Genomic DNA, 19,359 nt, shown 5'->3' on the forward strand with positions numbered 1-19,359 from the left:
TGTCAGAGAGAGAGCATGAGCAGGGGGAGGGGCAGAGGCAGAGGGAGAAACAGGCCCCCTGCTGAGTAGGGAGCCCGATGCAGGACTCGATCCCAGGACTCTGGGATCATGACCTGAGCCGAAGGCAGACGCTTAATCAACGGAGCCACCCAGGCATCCCTATTGACTTGCTTCTAAAGAACAGAAAACAGCAATGTGATGGGATGTCACTTCTGAAATTAATGGCTTCCAGATTGGGCACCTGAATTGTTTGCCGTGGGGGAAGCCAGTTGCCATGTCCAGACAGTCCTCTGGAGATGCCTATCTGGTGAGGAACTGGAGCTGCCACCACCATGTGAGTAAGCTTGGAAGTGAATCCTCTCTCCCCCCGTTGATCCTTCATGTTACTGCAACCTTGGCCAACAGCTTGACTGCAACCTCATGAGACGGGGTTCCACCAGGTAAGCCACACCTAGCTTTCATTTCCTGCCTGCAGACATTGAGAGCTAATATATATTGGTTGCTTTAAAGTTGGGGAGTAACTTGTTATACAGCAACAGAGAGCTAATACAACTTAGGTCTGACGGATCAAAGTACCTCCGCCCCTCCCCTCTCCACCCCAGACATAGTGCTCAGTTAAGGAGTGTGCATGTGACCAGGCTGAGCCAATCAGAGTAAACTGCAGGACTTTTATAGGAGCTCCCACTCATTTCTCGCTGGACATGATTCTAGGAAGATGAGAGGCTGGGACTTCTGCATCCTCTTGTCCCTGTGAGTAGAAAGTCCTGGGCTTGGGGTGCCTGAGTGGCTCCGTCAGTTAAGCGTCTGCCTTCGGCTCAGGTCATGATCCCAGGGTCCTGGGATTGAGCCCCACATCGGGCTCCCTGCTCAGCAGGGGACCTGTTTCTCCCTCTCCATACGCCCCTCCCCCTGCTCATGCTCTCTCTCTGAAATAAATAAAATCTTAAAAAAAAGAAAAAGAGAAAGCAAGCCCTGGGCTATCTTTTGGGTCTCTATATTCCCAGCAGCCAGAATTGTGCCTGGCTCAAAGTGGGTGCTCAACATCTAGGAAAGGAAAGATGGGTTTATATCCAGCAGAGGGAGAAAATAGGAGGGGCTGGCATGACATGGGGAAGAACCAGAAGTAGCAATAGCAAGCTCTTCTGTATTATCATCTTAAATGGAACATGTCATCAAAGGTCTATAGAAAGCCTGCTTATTGTTGTTTTCTAAATGTGATGCATGGAACACACAGTTTCTTCCTTATGTTTAAGTTGGCTTTCCCCAATTTTAACTGGCAGAGTTTTTAAAATTCTGCAAAGAATGCATGAGGATCAATGGATTCACTGCATCTGTCCGATGGTCCATTTACTGGGCGTTTTCCAAGGAGGCAGGAGATGAATAGTCTGTGGAGTCACAACACACTTGATGTGACGGCTTTGCTCTTTTCTGCTACCCACTGGCATGAGTAGCTACGAAGGCATATGCGATAGATTGGATTAGCACATCTTTCAAAAAGAAAATAGAAGCATGATTTCATTCAGAGAAGATATCAGGCTGACACCCTGTGATTCATTAATGTGCCACTCTGATCTCTGAGAGTGGGTTGTGGAGAAAAGGGTATACACTTTTTTTTTTCCCCCGATGGCAAATTAGGAGAAAACAGTAAAAAGTAAGTGGTTTTACAGATAGTGACATCCTCGTAGACCACAGAAAAGTGTTCTCTCGGGGTGCCAGTTGGTTAAGCATCCGACTCTTGGTTTCAGCTCAGGTTGTGATCTCAAGGTCATGGGATGGAACCCTGCTTTGGGCTCCGCACTCAGCACGGAGTCTGCTAGGGATTCTCTCTCTCCATCTTCCTCTGCCCCTCCCACTCGTGCTCTGTCTCTAGAATAAATAAATCTCTTTTAAAAAAAGAAAGAAAAGTGTTCTCCTTGTACTGACAGCAACTTCCTTGCTGACTTTTGTCACAGATGGAACGAAATCTTTGTTAAGTGCTTTGTGCTTGAGGATTTGATACACGCAAACCACACTAAATGGATCACTGAGCAGATCCCCTGATTCTGGGCACAGGAAAATATTGAGGTCATTAAGCTTGTGATTCAAATGGCAGAAGTTTCAGCCTCCCGTCTACAGTGGCCAGGTACGTGGATAGGGAGTGTAACACAACAGGGCATGGTGGAGACTGCGGCGGAGTGTGAGCCCACACTTTTAAAGGAGACAGCCGTTTCTCAGTTCGGTTGAATTATTTCCACAGGGGAACCAGGCCCAGGGCTGCTTGTCTTCCAATTTTTTTTTCAAGTGAATCTGAAAACCCCAGGATTTATATAAAATATCCCATTTTTTTAAATGTTGACAACGAAATAAAATTGTGTGCATGCAAAACAAAGCTCGTCTACCGGCTGCCTCGGCCTGGGGCTCTCCAGTTTATAATCCCTGTGCCAGGGCCTATTTAGAAGCAGACACGTTAACAAGAGAGTTTGCATATATTAACTCAGTTTAATCATATCAATTCTTAAACAAAAAATTTCCTCCAAGAGACAACAGTTCACAGTAACTGCAAAGCTTACTCACAATTTTTTAAAAATACCAGTCATGCTTAGCATTCAAAGAAGATATGGTAGGATAACTGTAAAAACATTTACCAGGAACATCAGCTTCTGACTTTAAAAATTACAAATACTGAAGCATTTTGGTATCAGACACAGTAGGTTTGACATCGTCTGTTCATTTTGATGAGTTTCTGGAAGTTTGGAAAATTGTACCTCTCTAATTGGAGAAAGCGTTTACTCTAAACTAAACATTTTCAAATGTAGAAAACAAACTAGCAAGCTACACATACAAAGAAAAGCCCTCGAGGACAAGCCCTCCACACATTGACTGCCAGCATATGCACCATGGATCCTGGAAGACTAGAATTGATACATACACTTGACCTGAAGTCTTACACTCCAGGCTCGACAATGGAGTCTGCATTCACCTACACATTAATGACAAACTCTGGGTTAGTATAGGAGAAGCCAGCAAATTCATTTTGGTCCAAGTTCATGATGAAGAGTTTATCAGTAGGCGTGAGTTCCACAGGCTGTCTGGTGAACTCTTTGTCGAAGTTGGAGGTGTCTCGCTTGTCTCTCTGCCAAATGGAAAGCAAACACATTAACACAGCATAAGAAGGAAACACTACCCACACCTGCCAGTTAGTGGGAAGCCGATGACATCTCATGGGCAGAGTCAGAAAGAGCCCTGTGCTGAGTTGTTTAGCAGGTGCTTTACACATACTATCCCCTGCCTTTCACTTCACATTGTATGTTGGCTTCAGGAGAGAAAACTTGGTGGCGATTGCCTAAGAAAGGAAAGGAAACATTGAATTTCTTTAAGGATTGTCATAAAGTGGACTGTGGGTATGTGTGGATTCTGTTTTCTTTGGCTTTGAGATGAACTGAACTGGAAACTACTTCTTACCATGTAAAATGTCATAGAATTAGTCACGGGATAGAGCGTCCCAGAGGAAACCATCCAGCAGCGACCCCTGTGGCGAGGAGGCTCCTTTCTTTAAAAAGGAGAGCGGTTGCACAACCACTCAGTTGCCAAGAAGGTGGAGTGTCATGTGGGGACATCAGATCGCTGCCTGACGAAAGGAGCTGACCACTGTCCACCCCACATCCCCTGGTGCTAACTAGGCTTTGAAGGGATGCTCAGAGACCCACCCACAGACTAGAATTTGGGTCTTCATCAGCCACAGGCTGTCTCCAAGGATGGTTACAGCATAGCATGTATCTAGTCAACAAGCTATACGAAACAAAACCCAAAGCTTAAAGTAAGGTCTGTAAGGGCAGCCTTAAAACAAACAAAAATTCTATTCTCCTGGTTAGCCTGATATTTCTTTTTTTTGGCGGGGGGGCATTAATCCCAGGTTACTAACTACAATTTGGGGCAACCTTTTCCAGGGAACAGCAGAGTGTGGGCTAATAAAAACACCTCACGTCTCTATGATGTTCTCACCTGTTCAGGGTCCTGCAGGCTCTCGTTCCCTCCCATCCTCACCACCCACCTGAAGGCAGGAGGGGCTGGAGTCCTCACCCTCCCTGGTTTGCCATAGGAGAAAACGGGTGCAGGAAGATACAGTGACTTGCCCAAGGTTTTACAATGGGGTAGTGATCTTTACCTGACCACATTGCGCTTAATTAGGGCTCACCTCAGTCCCTCCGACTGGGTGCAGGGGTGGGTCAGGGGAGTCTGATGGCTGGTTTATTACAGGTTAGCTGAGGAGAACGCCTGGGTCTGCCTCGCTGAAGCCAGAGCTGGGTCAGATTGTAAAGAGGGGAGGCTCAGTGAGTATTCACTGATTTGCTGGAGTCCAGTCAATCGCCATTCATACTTAGGTTTTGCTCCTAATGGGCGCTTACTGGTAGGGTTTCTCATTGCTGGGCTCATTCCCTGTTGCCAAATACCTCCCACAAGAATTCCTTCCTTCAGGCTGCTCCCTTGAGACAGGTAAAATGTCCCTATGGAGTTGCCACTTAATTGCATTGTATTTGTGTTGAGGTGTGGGAGTGAAGGCGGGGGATGGGGGCAGGGAACACACTTCAGTAAGTGTCGCTAGACTGCAGTGGGCTCAAGATGCAGATGGAGCTGCTTTCTAGATGGTGGGCCATCTCCTGCCATGCCCCACCCATCTGTTTTATCCTGTCCTGCTGGCTGTCAGCCTGTCCTATGCTGTCCCAGGCACGGGCTGTGTTATCTCTTGTGTTCAGAGAAAAGCTCAAACATCACCCCTTCCTTTAATATTGCCTGTGCATCCCTCCCTGGGCCCTACAAGTCATACCTTAGCATCCTTTTAATTGTCTTCATGGCACCCACGTACTATCAGACATTGTCTTATTTATTGCCTCTCTCCAGGCAGGGAGGGTCCATACCTGTTTCTTCACTACCATTATTTCCAGGGCCAAGAATAAGGCTTGGCACACAGCAGGCTGTCCACAACTATTTGTTGAATGAATGAATCAATGAATGGAGATGGACTAAGGATGAGCCTCTTTGCCTCTTGTTTTTTTTCCCCAACATACACTTGTCCTTGAGCCAGAGACCCCACTCTATAGCAGCAATGAAATTGTTCCTGTTGATTCTCTGGGTCCCTCACATCGGCCTCTGTCCACTTTGAGCCCCAGTAGGGACTGAACTGTTAGGCCCCTTCAAGGTCTGAGAGCTGCGGGGCTATGTGTAGGCCCCAGGTAGATTTGGGGCTAGAAGGCAGGCAGTTGCTTCTTTTCAGTTCTCCCCTGGGAACATCGACACCATCTGGCCTTCCCTGCCTTTGGGCATCCCCGGAGGTTCCCTTACCATCAGCCCCAGCTTTCACAGCTCTTCCCCATCTGTTGTGCTGGTAGGTCTCGGGCTTCAAACAGTCACATGGTCCAAATAGAACCTGCCATTAGGGATTTCGTCCCGTGGGCAGATCCCCTTAGGAAATACCCCTGAATTTTACCTCTAGAAGGTGGGAGAGGATAGGCCTCTCTGTTGGGACCATTCTTTTTTTGGGTGGATAGCATCTGAAGCCACATGAGCAGAGTATCACTCAACCAAGGAGGGTTATTAATTCCTTATGGAGTTGCCACTTAATTGCATTGTATTTGTGTTGATTCCCCAAGGTCATTAGGACCTATTGATTCCCCAAGGTCATTAGGACCATGGCCCCACCCTTTCCTAGAAGAGGAGCAGGTTAGTGAGAAGTCTAAGAAATGCCAAAGATGATTCTTGGATCCTGGCAGACAATTAGCCATGGCTAATACGGACTGTGTTTAGGTTTCTTTGGATTCTCTTATTTAATTTCTTTTTTTAAATTCCTTCCCTAATTTAAGTTCTTTTGGAAAATCTCAGCTTGTCTCATCTAGAAGAACCAGGCGGTGTCAAGCTGGGGGCAGTGTGCTGGCAGAAGAGCATCTCCCCGAGGGCTGGAAAGGGTAATGCCTGCAGGAATCTGGGTGAGAAAACTCTAAGAAGTGAGATTCGGGACTCAGAACTGAGCTGTAAAACCAATCCCCTCTCTCTATATGAGTATCTGTCTCTGCTCAAATCTTGGTGATTCTATGGTCTGTTCAAGCATGGAGACTGTGCCTTTGGCCTTCTAGAAGGAAACCCACCCCAGCTCCCATCTAGCCCCTGTCCTTCCCCACCCACTGCACTCTAGGATTGTCCCAGAAATCTGGGTCAAGGGGCCACTGCTGCATTTCCTCCTTCAGCCTCAAACTGTGGCCTACAGAGAGAAAGAGGTGCCCTGAAGACTTCTGATGACTTTTTCTTTCTTGTAAGCAGCCTCCCCTGACTAACTCAGAGACTGCTTATCTCTAGATCACATCATGCTTTTAATTAACAACTGCCGCCCCGGATTGCATCGTTGGGGTTCCCCACTGTGCTCCTGGCACCCAACAGAGAGCCTGGCACACAGTCGGGGGCTCAATGAATGCTCCCTGGATGACTGAATGGGGGGTGGAATACGGGGATGACTGCACAGAGAAGTGGGAAATCCTTCTTCCAGGATAAACTTGCAAAGCATGGCCCAGAGATGCCATATTCTCAAAGCTCTGTTTCTTAGTCTCCTTCGGACTTAAAGTGGTGATGGAAAAAGAAATTGCGGGGCACTCTGACCGAGGATCCCTCACTTGCACAGAAGACTTTCCTGGCCAACTCTCAGCAAGGTGTGTTAGGGGAACAGAGACTGGCTTGAGTACCTCTTTCTGCAAACGATTCAACTTTTGAAAAAATAATGACAGAAATTTGGCAAATGTGCAGCGTGTATACACAATATATTCTTCCTATCTATCCATCCATCCATCTATGTCTAGCTATCTACCTACCTATCTTACAGTGTTCTCTAATGTTGTCTCAAATAATCTATCAATGGCCCAATGTTTCTCCCTGGTTTTTATCTTCCTGAGAACAGGTCCAAGGAAAGACCTGGTGACCCAACAGCCAGACGAAGGACCTCAGATAACTTGCTTGTTGGTGGGCATGGCTCAGAGACACGGGCTACAGAGCAGAAACAGTCCCGCACTGAGTCAGCTGCCTGACCTTGGGCAAGTCACTTCCTCTGTCCGGATGCCAGTGTCCCCAACAAGAAAATGGGGGGAGGAGGCTTCTGCCCCGATTTCCTTCCTTCTCTAACTTTCTGAGCTTGTCAGCTGGGACTTGGGGTTTGCCCCACATGGGGTCAACATTGCTACCACGATGGAGAAGCCAAGGGCAGACAGGAGTGAGCCAGGGGCCTCTGCCTATATGGAAATCCCAATCACGGGTTTCTTAAAGATGAGAAGTGTTCCTTCAAGGACACTTTTCAAGTTGGTAAAGTTCTCCTGATGGTCTCTTAGAAGCTCTGGCGCTTCTGGAAATCACTCGACTTGTGATAAGAATTCTCTGTAGGGCTGCCTGGGAATAGAAGGAGGCAGTAGGCAAGGGGATTTCTCCCCCCCAAGGGGTTTCCTTGGCTTCTTGGGGCTCACAAAGCTGCTCGCAAGAAAGAATATTTAGTCCAAGCTAGGAGGAATGGTGATTTTGATAAGAAAATCAAGAGCCCCAGCCATGCTCCTAGCTGGCCCCTAAACTTGACTCTGGCCTTGGCATCCGGTATCGTTGGAAGCCCCGGCCAGCTCATCCCATCCCATTACAGGCTGCCAGGAGTCCCTGGACCATCCCCGGGGCTGAGGTTAAGCTCTGGGTTTAGTTCCTTTCTGTCCCGAAGCCTCAGGAGCCCTGCTTGGCAGTTTGGGTCCACATTTTTCAAAGAGAGCCGTTTTTTCTTGAAATAGCATTTCTTCTTTCTTTTCTTTTTTTTTTTTTTATTGTATCTCGATGCTAGAAAAAAAATGGCACATAACAGATATCCAGATACAAATGGACATTTCCACAAACATCTTGCAAAACAACATCAAAGTGAAGAATACAACCGTCTATGTTTCAAGAAATGGTGTCTTTCTCAGAGTGCTTAATTAGCTTTCCAAAGCCAGCAACAAACCTAGACAAATCCCATCCGCGCGGGCATGGGTCTGCTAGGCTCCAGAGCCGCCTTCTTGACAAATCAAAGCAGGTCATTGTGGTTAATAACATTTGGACACAGATTTCAAAGCATGTGTAACAAAGTGAGTTTTTTTTTTTTTCTTTTTGCATTTGAACAACAACAGAAATAAAACCCCAAAGCAAATAAAATTTGAAATGTAATGTAAAACCATGGTCCTCTGGGACCTGGCTAGAGTGACCATGTCTTTTCAGGGGGGGTGATGCCAAATGCCCTTTGCAAGGAGTTTGAGGATGAAGGTGATCAGGGGGGACAGAGAGTATCAGGAATTACAGCATGGAGGTGGTGCCCAAGCCAGTTGCCTTTTGACTGATCCCTTGAGGTCCTTTTAGATGGAGACTGTCTCAAAGCACCCTCTTGGCATTTTAAAAGGGCTGAGATCATCTCCTTCACTTTGAGTCTAAAAAGTAGCAAATAGATTTTATTTTTAGCCTGTGCTCGGCACAGCTCCTGGTGCCTCCAAACCAGGCAGAATGGAGGAATTCCCTCTACGTCAAAGCAACCATACACTTGGATGCAAGCCAAGCTCCAGGTCCAGGAGGGAGAGAATGCTGCTAGCATCCGGTGATCCGCTCATTTGGTAGGAACGATCTAGACTGAATGCCTGGAGTTGGGAAACGTGTGATGTGGGAGCGCTGGGAGAAAGGGAGAGAAAGCAGGCATTTTTCTGTTCCCCCAGGCTCTGCGGAGCGGCCATGCTGGGGAAAGTCAACGGGAGGAGGACGCTTGCTAATGTGCTAATTAATGCAGCAACATTTGTGACGTGCCGCCCGCATCATCCCATCTCACAGAGATGCTCCAAACTACCTGAGGACATTTGGCTTCTGAAACATGGTCACTCTAGTCTCATCAGCAAATAAAACATGGATGCGACGTGGCAATGAGAAGGAAAGATGTCACCACAACAGCTGTTGAGCTCGAATGACAGAAATGAAGGACGGAGGGCTACACATCTACTTAGCTCTTGACTTCGGGTTTTAAAAATTCAGAGTTAACAAAGGAAAATCCTTCGAATTCTGACTGGTCAATATTCCTGATGACTTCCTGGTCGGGAGGTGTTAGGACTGGTGGATGGCGGGTGAAAAACCGGTCGAAGTTTTCAGCATTTCGCCCACACTATGAGAGGGGAAGAAAAGAACTTGTGGTAGGTGGAAAACAACAACAAAAAAGAAACCAAAGAAACGAAACCAAAACCAAAGACCCAAACAGAACAGAACCAAACACAATGGGGCGTGGCTTGCTCCCCTGCCTCAGAGAGGTTGTTTCAATGATCAGAAATGAGAGCAACATAAAATGCAAAATCCTCATGACCTTTGGCACATGACCTGGGGCTCCCGACTTGCAGTTTCTAGGGCTCGTGAGCTGCCCCTGGTGTCCTCTGGGCAGTCAGGAGCTGCATGGCAAAGGCATGAGATGGTGGGGCAGGTGGGGGGGTGGCGTGTCCCCTCCCCTCACCCCCGACCCCGAGGAGTCAGCCAAGCCCACCTGCTGAAAGAGATGGGATTAAGGTACCGGCGATGCCTCGCGCGCCACCAGATGCAAAGTAATGAGCCCGTTATACGTCACCTGGGAGATCCTAATATTTAGCAGTGGATCCCTCCAAGTGCAGTCCTCTGGCTACCGGTCAGGAACGACGGACGCAGCCCGGCTCCAGAGACACAGGAGTTTACAAACTCTAGTCAGTGGACACGGATCCTGAGACCTGGGTTTGGTGCCTGCAACGGCCGGCCACCCACGAGGCCCCGGTTAGCTGGGTAAGTCCTTGACCCTTAGTCACAAGGTGCCAGCAGGCCCACTCAGCCACTCTCTCTCCAAATGGGAGCGGAGGGTGTGGGATGAAACATAAGCCAGAGCTTGGTGGGGCAGCTGGGTTCTAGAGAGGAAACCGTCATCATTTCTCACCCACCCGGGCGTCCTTCTGTACGCAAAGGTCTTGGTCCCAGGCAGGGGGAGTAATGTATGTGCGCATGCGCGGACAAGCGTGCACACACTCGTTCCCACCGAGTGAGAAGACACTCAGTCACGGAATCTGGTATTAGTTTTTCACCGGCAAACACGTGCACAGAGTTCTCAGTATCTGAAACACAGCGTCTACGGCAGGTAGCCACAAGCTAATAATAGAGCAGTAAGTACTAGTAGGTAGGACGGCTCGTATTCATGACGCTTTTGCTATACACCAGCCACCCTAGAACGCTCTACTTGCATTGTCTTATTTCATCCTCCCAATGGCCCTATGACGGGGGCATTAGCCCTACTGGACAGATGAAGAAACCGAGGCCAGGGAGATGTCATTAGTTCAAGGTCACACAGCCATTGAGTCGCAGAGCTATTCACAGAGCTCTGACGTCAGAGCCGGAGCTCCTGGCTCCATTCTACACAAATGGGTTACAGGCTGAGGAGGGCGGGACGAAGTGGGCGGGGCTGGGAAGGGGGAGGCGGAGTCAAGGATGGGGATGAAGAGGTCTGGTTTGAAGGACAGCGAGAATGTGGTTGCGTCAACCCGGGAGACAGAGAAAGTGGGAAAATTCAGAAAGACGGCTATTTCCATTTGGACACGATGACTCTGAGGGACCGGGGAGGCTCAGGAGATGACCTGAGGGGGTGAGAAGGAGATTCGGGAGCTCAGGAGAGAGGTCCTGGGGAAAAAAACCCAAAACATTGAAAGGACAGAACATGAGAAGTGGAAGAAAGATAATAATAACAGTAATAAAAACTACCGCGCAGTTTCCAGGCAACTGGCATTTGCTCAGGGTTGCGCATACATTACCTTTTTGCTTCACATAACCACCCTGGGAGTTGAGGATCTGATTTCCATTTGCCAGTGAAAAACTTGCCCCTAAAACCGAGAGCGGGAAGAGGAGACCCAGGAGGGAGCACCATCAGACAGGCTGGGGACTGCGAGAATCCAGGGAGACGGGGCTGCTGGAGCTGAAATATCTCCGAGGGGTCAAGCGGAAAGTCGTGGAAAATGGGCCACAGATAAGAAGATGAGAAGATGAAGAGCTGCCTCCGAGCCTGAGTCACGGGCAGAGGGAAGGTGAGTTGAGAAAGTCAAGGAGTGCACACTCCCCCTTTGCTCCTTCAAGCCCCATGGTCAAGGGAAGCAGAAGTGTGTGTGTGTGTGTGTGTGTGTGTGTGTATGCGTTTGTGCGCGTGCTTGGGACTCAGCTCCCAGAGGGCCTCAGAACTCCTGCTCTGTTCCTGTTTGGGAAAATTCTCTTCAGCCATGTTGGTATCTTTGCTTCAGGTCTCAGAAAACGAGAAGTGACCCCTCGCCCCCGCCTGCCTGCCCTACAATCAAGACTTGGGGTCTGCTCTGCTGGCCGGTGGGGGAAAACTTTTGCCCACAGAAGGATGGACCCTCAACACAGTGTGGTCGGGATTATAGTCCAAGTTCTTTCATTGCTTATGCATCTTTTTTTTCATTCGAGAAATATTTTTTGAGTACCTACTATGTGCCAGGCCCCGTGCTAAAGGTAAGTTATACAAAATCTATGCCTCGTGGAACTTGCATTCTACTGGGGAAGAAAGGCTACAAACACATAAATAGAAGTGGAACTGTGAACATGCAGAGTTGTCTTAATGCCAGATGGGGGAGGCAAGTGGTATTAAGAAAAATAAAGTCAGGCCAGGGATACAGAGCGAAGAGAATGCCATTTTCGATAAAGTGGTCAGCTCTGAGGAGATGAGCTTGGAGCATCTTAATGTCTGGAGGAAAAGCATTCTAGGCAGAGGGAAGTGCATTTGCAAAGGCCCAGAGACAGGCACGCTCGCTTGACCGAATCCGCCAAGAGTGGTGAGGCCAGTGTAGCCAGAGTGGTGATCAAGAGGCAGAGGGGTGACAGAGGGGGCCTTGCTGGCCAAGGGAGAACAGAGGGTTTCCATCTCTGCCTGGTGAGAAGTCACTGGAGGGTTCTGCGCACCCAGCATGCTCTGACTCGGGTTTCTTGTACAAAGCTGATGGAAGGGCGAGGTGCAGGGGTGTCAACCGGGAGATGAGAGAGGATGGTGGCTCAGAGGAAGGTGCCCTTGGGGGAGATGGAAAGGTGCATCTGGACTGATGGGAGAGGTGGCAAGATGTGCTGATGGGTCAGAAGTGGAGTATTCCAGGAAGAGAGGGCCTGTCGGTGACCCCTCAACTTGGCGCCTGTGCTCTGGGGCGAGTGGGGGACGCTCGGGGTAGAGCACCTTCAGGGGGCCATCGGGCACTTGCTTTCCTGTTTGATAGGTCTGAATGCCCAGTGGGGATGTCGAGGGTGTGGGGACTGAAGACGGCTGGCAGCTAGACTGATGGCAGAGGCGCCGGGGAAGGGAGAAGCTAGCTGTCATCATCTGGAGGAGAGTGATGGGGGACAGGGCCAAGGGGCAGAGGAGTGGCGGTGGACACAACCCAGAGGGGCTGGAGCCAGGGACGGGTGGTTGGGAGTGTTCCTCTTTGGCCTGGGTGCTGGGATCCTGACCAGCCAGTGTGGGAAGCAGGGGAGTGGAGACCTGGAGTCTTCAGGGGCCATTTTTCTTTAAAAACCATCAATTTCCCATGCACACCAGAAGGCTGCAGCTTGGCCGGGGCCTCCCCATAGGCTGTGATAGGAGACTGAGAAACAGCTCCTGGCTGAGCCTTTCCCCCTCCCCTTCCCCGCCCCCCCCCCCCAAGCGCCTCAGAGAACAATGAAATCTTTAAGTGAGATAGCAGGGAGGAGATGCAAAAGCAGGGGTTAACCAAGGGGGCACAATGCAGGGGGAGCGTGATTTTCCTGCTAATAAGCAGCTTACAGGGCTGGCAGATCACAGCCTCCCTAAGTGTTTCTGTGTTTTTCAAATGGAGCTGTCACTGCCCATTAGTTTCAGGAGCACTCCCTAAATGGAGACGTCAGCCCTTGGGAGGCACAGCCCGGATCAGCTCCGCTCTGCGCCTGCTGTGTCCTTGGAGAACGGGACAGCTCTGCGGCTGGGACTAAGTGACACACACAGCGTGCACCACACCTGTTTCTCTGGTGGCCCTGGGTGGGGACCGAGCGTCAGTGAGCTCCTGAAAGAAACCCCACCCCCCTTGTCATCAGAGCCCACCACCAGAGCCCCCGCAACAGCGACAGGGACCCACACGCACTCGGTTATTGAAACCACACGGCACCTCTTCCCAGGGTGGGGAGAGGGGAGTGAGGATTTTGACTTGTTCAATTGCGCCTCTGAATCTGAGAACCTAGACAGTTTGAAAAGTTTATCTGTGAGCTGTTACATGTGAGCTCTCTTTTTTTTTTCTCCCCCTTCTTCTCTTCTTTCTAATTTCTGTTTCATTGTGTTAATAACAGCTCCGAGTCTAGCTGTCGAATGGAGCTGGCTTAGTCATAGCCGCCACAGGGATCTTTCAGACGCCAACCTGGATATGTCATTTCTCTGCAACGCTCCCCGTTGCCCGGGGCCCACGCTCCTTAGCATGGCTTACAGGGCCCTTTCGGACTTGGCCCTGGTCACCTGGTCACTAGCCCCTCACTGCCCACTCCCCCACCCCGCAACACCCTCCAGCTGTACTTGGTCCCTGGGTGTTCCAGGATGCTTATGAACCCTGTCACCTCCCAGCCTTTGCAATGAGCTGCCTCCTCCACCAGGAACACCCGCCTCCCACCCTGTCCCGCCCCCCCAACCAGGGCATTTCCTACAAATCCTTTTTTGTCTCCAGACAGATGTCACTTCCTCCAGGGGCCTTTCCCTGGGCCCCTCCTCTATACTCCTGGGTTTATCCCACCAAGATACAGATGTTCATCAAAAAACTGTTCGAGAGGGGGGAAAAAAGTTGACATCAACTATCCACCAATAGGGAAAAAAGTTAAATAATGATACATCTATCTGATGTATTACCATGCAAAACACTTTTAAAAATGAAAAGGAGCTTTAGAAGACTATTAAGTGACATAGTTACATATAATTACTAACTGTGTACAATGTGTTCCCGTGCTATAAATTATAGACACAAATGTGTATGCTCGCAGGTACTGCAGATCCCACATATGCTTATGAAGCCTGGATGAATTACAGATTCAATTTCATTTTCTCCTTTATCTTTTCTGCTTGATTGTGTTTTTGAAAGTCTAAATAACAATCAGATTTTTTTTAATAAGAAGAAACCCTCCAAAAGCTACTTTAAATGAGGGAGCTACTGCTATTTGGGTGCTGAGGTGCTGCTTCTGCCCGGCGGTGTGTTGGGCACTGGAAATACGATGACACACAAGAGGGTCCCTGTCCTGGTCATCATGGAGCTTGCGGTTTAGCAGAGGAGACAGATGCACACACAGGCCACTGCATGGTACCACGGGACCACTGGGGCCACGGAGCACAGAAGTGAGGAACCTAAGAAGGGCCAGGAAGACTTCCTGGAGGAGGTGACATCTAAGCTGAGTGCAACCAGAAAGAAAGACATTGTTTCTTTGGAGGAGGGAAGGATATTGTCCAGGGAAGACAAGGAGGTGAAAAGAGGGTAGGGACAGAGCAAGATGCCGGAGAAGAGGACAAGAGCCCACCCCATACTGCTTAACCAGGCTTGACGGGTGGGAGGCTTACGGCACAGGGGAGCTTCCTGCAAGGCATCCTCGGGAACCCAAACTAGAAGGTCACAGTGAAAATATACCCGAGCCACACAGCCTGGGTAAAAAGACAAAAGAGTCTTTTTCTTGGGGCACCCCGGTGGCTCAGTCAGTTAAGCATCTGCCTTTGGCTCAGATCCCGGGATCGAGACATGCATGGGGCTCCCTGCTCAGCGGGGAGGCTGCTTCTACCTCTGCCTCTGCCCCCCCCCCCCCACTAGTGCTCTCTCTCCTCTCTCTCAAATAAATACAATCTTAAAAAAAAAAAAAGAATCTTTTTCTTCTTTTTTAAATGTGCAAACTCAATGACATTCCGGGTCCTTTTCATGCCTGACAGACTGCCCTCCACAGCAGGACAACACAGGAGGGACCCACCCAGGGAGAAGCAGTTAGCTGAGCACAGAGCTGTCCACACGTTGGATCATTTTAAGAAGTCGTTTGTGGGCCAAGGTTTCTCTGGAGCAGAGTCAGACAAGGTGCACTGGAGAAAGAAAAGAAAGATGAAAGCTCCCTTTTCTGTGACTAGGTGAAGACTCTTTACAATCGGGGCACTTGATCTCCTGTGTCTGTGTAGTGAGAAGGAAGTCAGCAAGAGAGGGGGCTTGGCTGGGTAGCAAGTTTCATGTTTTGTGTTGTTTTATCTAAAAATAAGATGCCAAATCTTGTTTTCCTCCAGATTTCGGTCTACCTTCTCGAAGAAGCTGTCCGGGATCACCTCAAGACAAAGTAATCCTCCCCTCCTGTTACTCTCCCTCAGAGCATCCTGCTCCCTGCGTGCACAGGAAGTAACCTACCCAAAGAGCCCGATCGAGATGACATGTTTATTTCTTTGCTTCTCTGTCGGTGAACTAGAGTCCCATCTAGATTGTAAGCCTCGCAAGTGCTGAAGTCACACCACGGCCTTCCTGGGACTCAGGACAGGCTCTGCCACACAGTGGGCACTCAGTATCGTCGGATGGATGAATGACAGTGTATATTAAGTGCATATTATTAGCCAGATACTGAGTTAAGTGCTTCGAGAGGATTATCTCCTTTAATCCATGACATCTCTGCTCTACAGCAAGGAATGGGTTTAGCGAACTTAAGTACCTGACTATGATTTGATCCCAGATCTGACAATGATCTCGATTCTTCCATCAGCCTTGTATGTTTCTTGCCGAAACAAACAAGTCGTTCAAAAGCACCCAGGAAAATCAACAACCAAACCCTCTGTTATCTCACTACCTCGATACCTTCATTATGTAACATTTTGGTGTGTGTCTTGGATGGCTGGATGAATAGATGGAGGGATGTTTGTCACTCTTTACACAAAGTAAAGAATCATTCCTTTGTTCTTTAGCCTGCTTTTAAGAAATGAGATGAAATACACCCGTGTGAACAAAGTGTCATATTTTTCTTATCTGTTCTTCACCATTCATCCTAAACCCACGTTGCTGGCTTCAAATAAACTAGTCCTCAAATAGCAATCACCCCCATTATTGTTTATGTTTTTATAACTTTGATTCTCACAGGTTTGTGAGACAGGCAGGAAAAGGATTATCTCCACCTAGCAGATAATTTGGAAAGTTAACAACTTGGTCAGGGTCATGGAGGGTAAAGGAGGGGAGCGGAGATTCAGAGTAGGGTCTGCTCGATTCCAAAGACCACAGGCTTTCTAATTACATCTCAGTGCCTTACGAATTACATCCCATCATGTGGCATGAACTTAAACACTGACCTGGGTACCTATCCCAGCACCATCAATACCCAGCTATACAACTTTTAAGCAGGTGAGCTAAATTCCCTAAGCCAACTTTTTGTTAGGTCAAATGAACCTACCTTGTAGTGTGTGGTGAGGATGACTGGATAAAATGCACAGAATACGTGTGACGTGGTAGCCACCTCGGGGATGCAGACAGAGCCAGGTCTGGCCAGTGAGCTAGTCTGATGGCTGTGGCCTCTGGCTACAGACCGGTCCTGCGGGCCCTGCCACACCCCAAGCCCTCCTGGGATATTGCCCTGACAGGTACAGTCATTTAAAACACAAACTGAAATCTTCCCCGTCAAGGCTGCTGGGATATGGGAGGGAGCCTCAAGGTGACACCAGGCCCTACCTGGGGCTACCGGTTAGAAGGGAGGGACAGATGTGAGCCTAGGGGCAAAAGGGATACATTTCCACCCCCCACGCCCCCCAGCCTCACTGCCTCAGAAAGACATTTTTTTTTGTTGTTTTAAAGATTATTTATTTGGGGGGAGAGAGAGAGAGAGAATGAGCAGGGGAGGCGCAGAGGGAGAGAGAGAGAATCTCCAGCAGACTCCCTGCTGAGCCTGGAGCCCCGGGCCTGGTTCGATCCCACAACCCCAGCCAAAATTAAGAGTCCCAAGCTCAACCCACTGAGCCACCCAGGAGCCCCTTGTAAAGACATTTTAATTCAGATTCACATAACCACCTCTGAGTTGTTCTTCATGCCCTACAGTAGCGGGGTGTCGGGGGGAGAACTTTTGAGGTTGTTTTTAAGAAACTGCACTTGTAAATAAATAAGAAACAAATGTTATTCTTTCCCTTTCTGAGTCATGCACATGTCTCGACATCATGGTATTGGGGTTTTCACAGAGTTAGCATTTCTGGACAATCAGCGAGCTCAGTGCCATATAAATGAGAAAGAAGAGGGGTGTAAAAAGAGTGGAGGGGAGGCTATGAATTTATCCTACGGATATATACCTAGGAAACCAGGAAGCTATTAAAGAATGAAGTAGATCTCGAGGTACTGATAGAAAACAGTCCTCCAGATGGAAGGGAGTAAAGCAAGGCACAGAAATCGAATGCAGCGGGTCAGCATCCTTGTGTGTGATGTGGGGTATTTCCATGCTTGCACACAGCCCGTCTAGACGGTCACGCCAGAACCGGGCAGCCCTGAGTGGCTCTGGGAAGGAGAACCAAGGAGCCTAGCTGAGGTGCAAGGGTGGGCGGAGGGGACTTAGTTTCACTGTGTAGTTTTTGACACTGCTTGCATATTTCACTGTTTCAGGGGGGGGTTTTTTGTGTTGTTTTTTTTTTTTTTTAAAGGAGAGACGATAAGGGGCGCCTGGGTGGCTCAGTCATTAAGTGTCTGCCTTTGGCTCAGGTCATGATCCCAGGGTCCAGGGATCGAGCCCCGCATCGGGCTCCCTGCTCTGCGGGAAGCCTGCTTCTCCCTCTCCCTCTCCCCCTGCTTGTGTTCCCTCTCTCGCTGTGTCTCTCTCTGTCAAATAAATAAAATCTTTTAAAAAAATAAATAAAAATAAATAAAAGGAAGGACGATCAGAATACCAAATAATACGATGAGGTCAAAAAAGAGAAGACAAGTCCACAGGAGGAGGTCACCCTGAGGTTATCGACGACTCCATGAGAGAAATGTCAACACAGAGTTGACAGAGGCCAGGCGGGGGTGAGGCAAACTGAAGAAAGAGCAGATTGTGGAAAGTGGACACAGGTTTGAGGGAAGGGATTTTTAAGAGGAGAAAGACTTCACACGTTTATATGCCAAGGAGGATGAACCAGGAGCGTTGGGGTGGACATCTGCCGCTCTTGTGTTCTCAGCAAGCATTCCCTCTTTTTCTGGGCATAGTAGCTTGATTTTTCTTAGAGGACCCACCCCTTCTCCTCTGGATGTCAGGTGGGGATGGGGCCTGGCCAATCAGCACATTCTATCCCCCTCCACCCCCTGGCATAGCAATTGAGTTAGCGATGGGCATGTGACCCCATATCTTCCAATGAGCCAGAGTTCCGGGCTGCTGGGAATTTTAGGAAAAGGAAGCTCTTTTTTGGGCGGGGAGGGGGCAGAAGTTGCTAAGATTATGGGATGAACTCTGGAGCAGCAATGTGCCCAGGAAAGCTTTCTGAGAATGAAGAATGAAGTCAACAGAGAGGAAAGCTATTGCAGGGGACACAGGGAGATGGATTCCTTCTGACGTTGTGTGAGACCCTGGATGTAGTCACAACTGACTACCTGAGAAGTTTTTTTGTTGTTCTTTAAAAGTCAGTTTGAGTCTTTGAGTCTGATCTGTAATCATAGCTTTTTTTTTTTTTTTTTTTTTTTTTGAGATACAGAGAGAGAGAAAGCAAGAGCAGGGGCAGGGGACAGAAAGGGAGAAGCAGACTCCCCACTGACTAGGGAGCCTGATGTGGGACTCGATCCCAGGACCCCGAGATCATGACCTAAGCCAAAGGCAGACCGTTAACCAACTGAGCCACCCAGGCGCCCCTAATCATAGGAGCTTTGATTAATATTGAGAGAAGCTGTAGGCACAGAGTGGACAGAGATGTGCAAAGGGGTGGGGAAAGGGGGTTCAGGGAAGAAGGGGAGGGGAAGTCCTCAATGGATGGGGACACCTGTTTGCTGACACACAGAGGGAAGGAGGTCTAGGTCAAGATGACTATGCAGGTGCAGGGAGGGTGCAGGAAGTTGAGGGCCATCCATCGTGGGCACCCATGGTCCTTGGTTTCTCCCATGACTTAGCAGATAGGATTATCAGCTGAGACCAAGGGGATGGGCACTTTAGTAGGGGGACCTTCAGAGAAGAGGTTTGGGGACTTGTTTAGGGGACCTGGCTGAGACTGGAGCCTGTGTTTGGGGAGGCTGAGAGGCGTCAAGTTCTTTGCTGCTGGACAGCAAACCTGGTGTTTGCATCTTGGCTGCGTTTGACTCTAAGCCCACATTCTCCTTGCTTGACCCAGTCTCCCTGAATCCATTTGCTCATCTTCTCAAGTTCAAC

At 49.0% G+C, this 19,359-nt stretch overlaps 1 protein-coding gene and 1 long non-coding RNA gene across 3 annotated transcripts in view; one reads left to right on the plus strand and one right to left on the minus strand.

The window, feature by feature from the left end:
• Nucleotides 1-2,458: 2,458 nt before the first annotated feature.
• Nucleotides 2,459-19,359, minus strand: part of PRKCB (protein kinase C beta) — a 307,175-nt gene continuing 290,274 nt past the window's right edge. Inside the window, exon 17 of one of the 2 annotated variants that reach the window (XM_081819817.1) lies at nucleotides 2,459-3,112. In XM_081819817.1, the coding sequence (XP_081675943.1) occupies nucleotides 2,960-3,112 (153 nt within the window). In that variant the 3' untranslated portion in view covers nucleotides 2,459-2,959. Of the gene's footprint in view, nucleotides 9,164-19,359 lie in introns of both variants that reach the window. The other variant, XM_081819816.1, reaches the window with a different exon arrangement.
• Nucleotides 10,482-16,083, plus strand: LOC145721556 (uncharacterized). Its single transcript, XR_014145299.1, has 4 exons — nucleotides 10,482-11,084; nucleotides 11,295-11,523; nucleotides 14,980-15,151; nucleotides 15,302-16,083. It is a non-coding gene; the product is annotated as an uncharacterized LOC145721556 (long non-coding RNA).

This window comes from Leptonychotes weddellii, chromosome 5 (assembly GCF_054177405.1).
Source record: "Leptonychotes weddellii isolate Sample4059 chromosome 5, ASM5417740v2, whole genome shotgun sequence".
Lineage (NCBI taxonomy): Eukaryota > Metazoa > Chordata > Mammalia > Carnivora > Phocidae > Leptonychotes > Leptonychotes weddellii.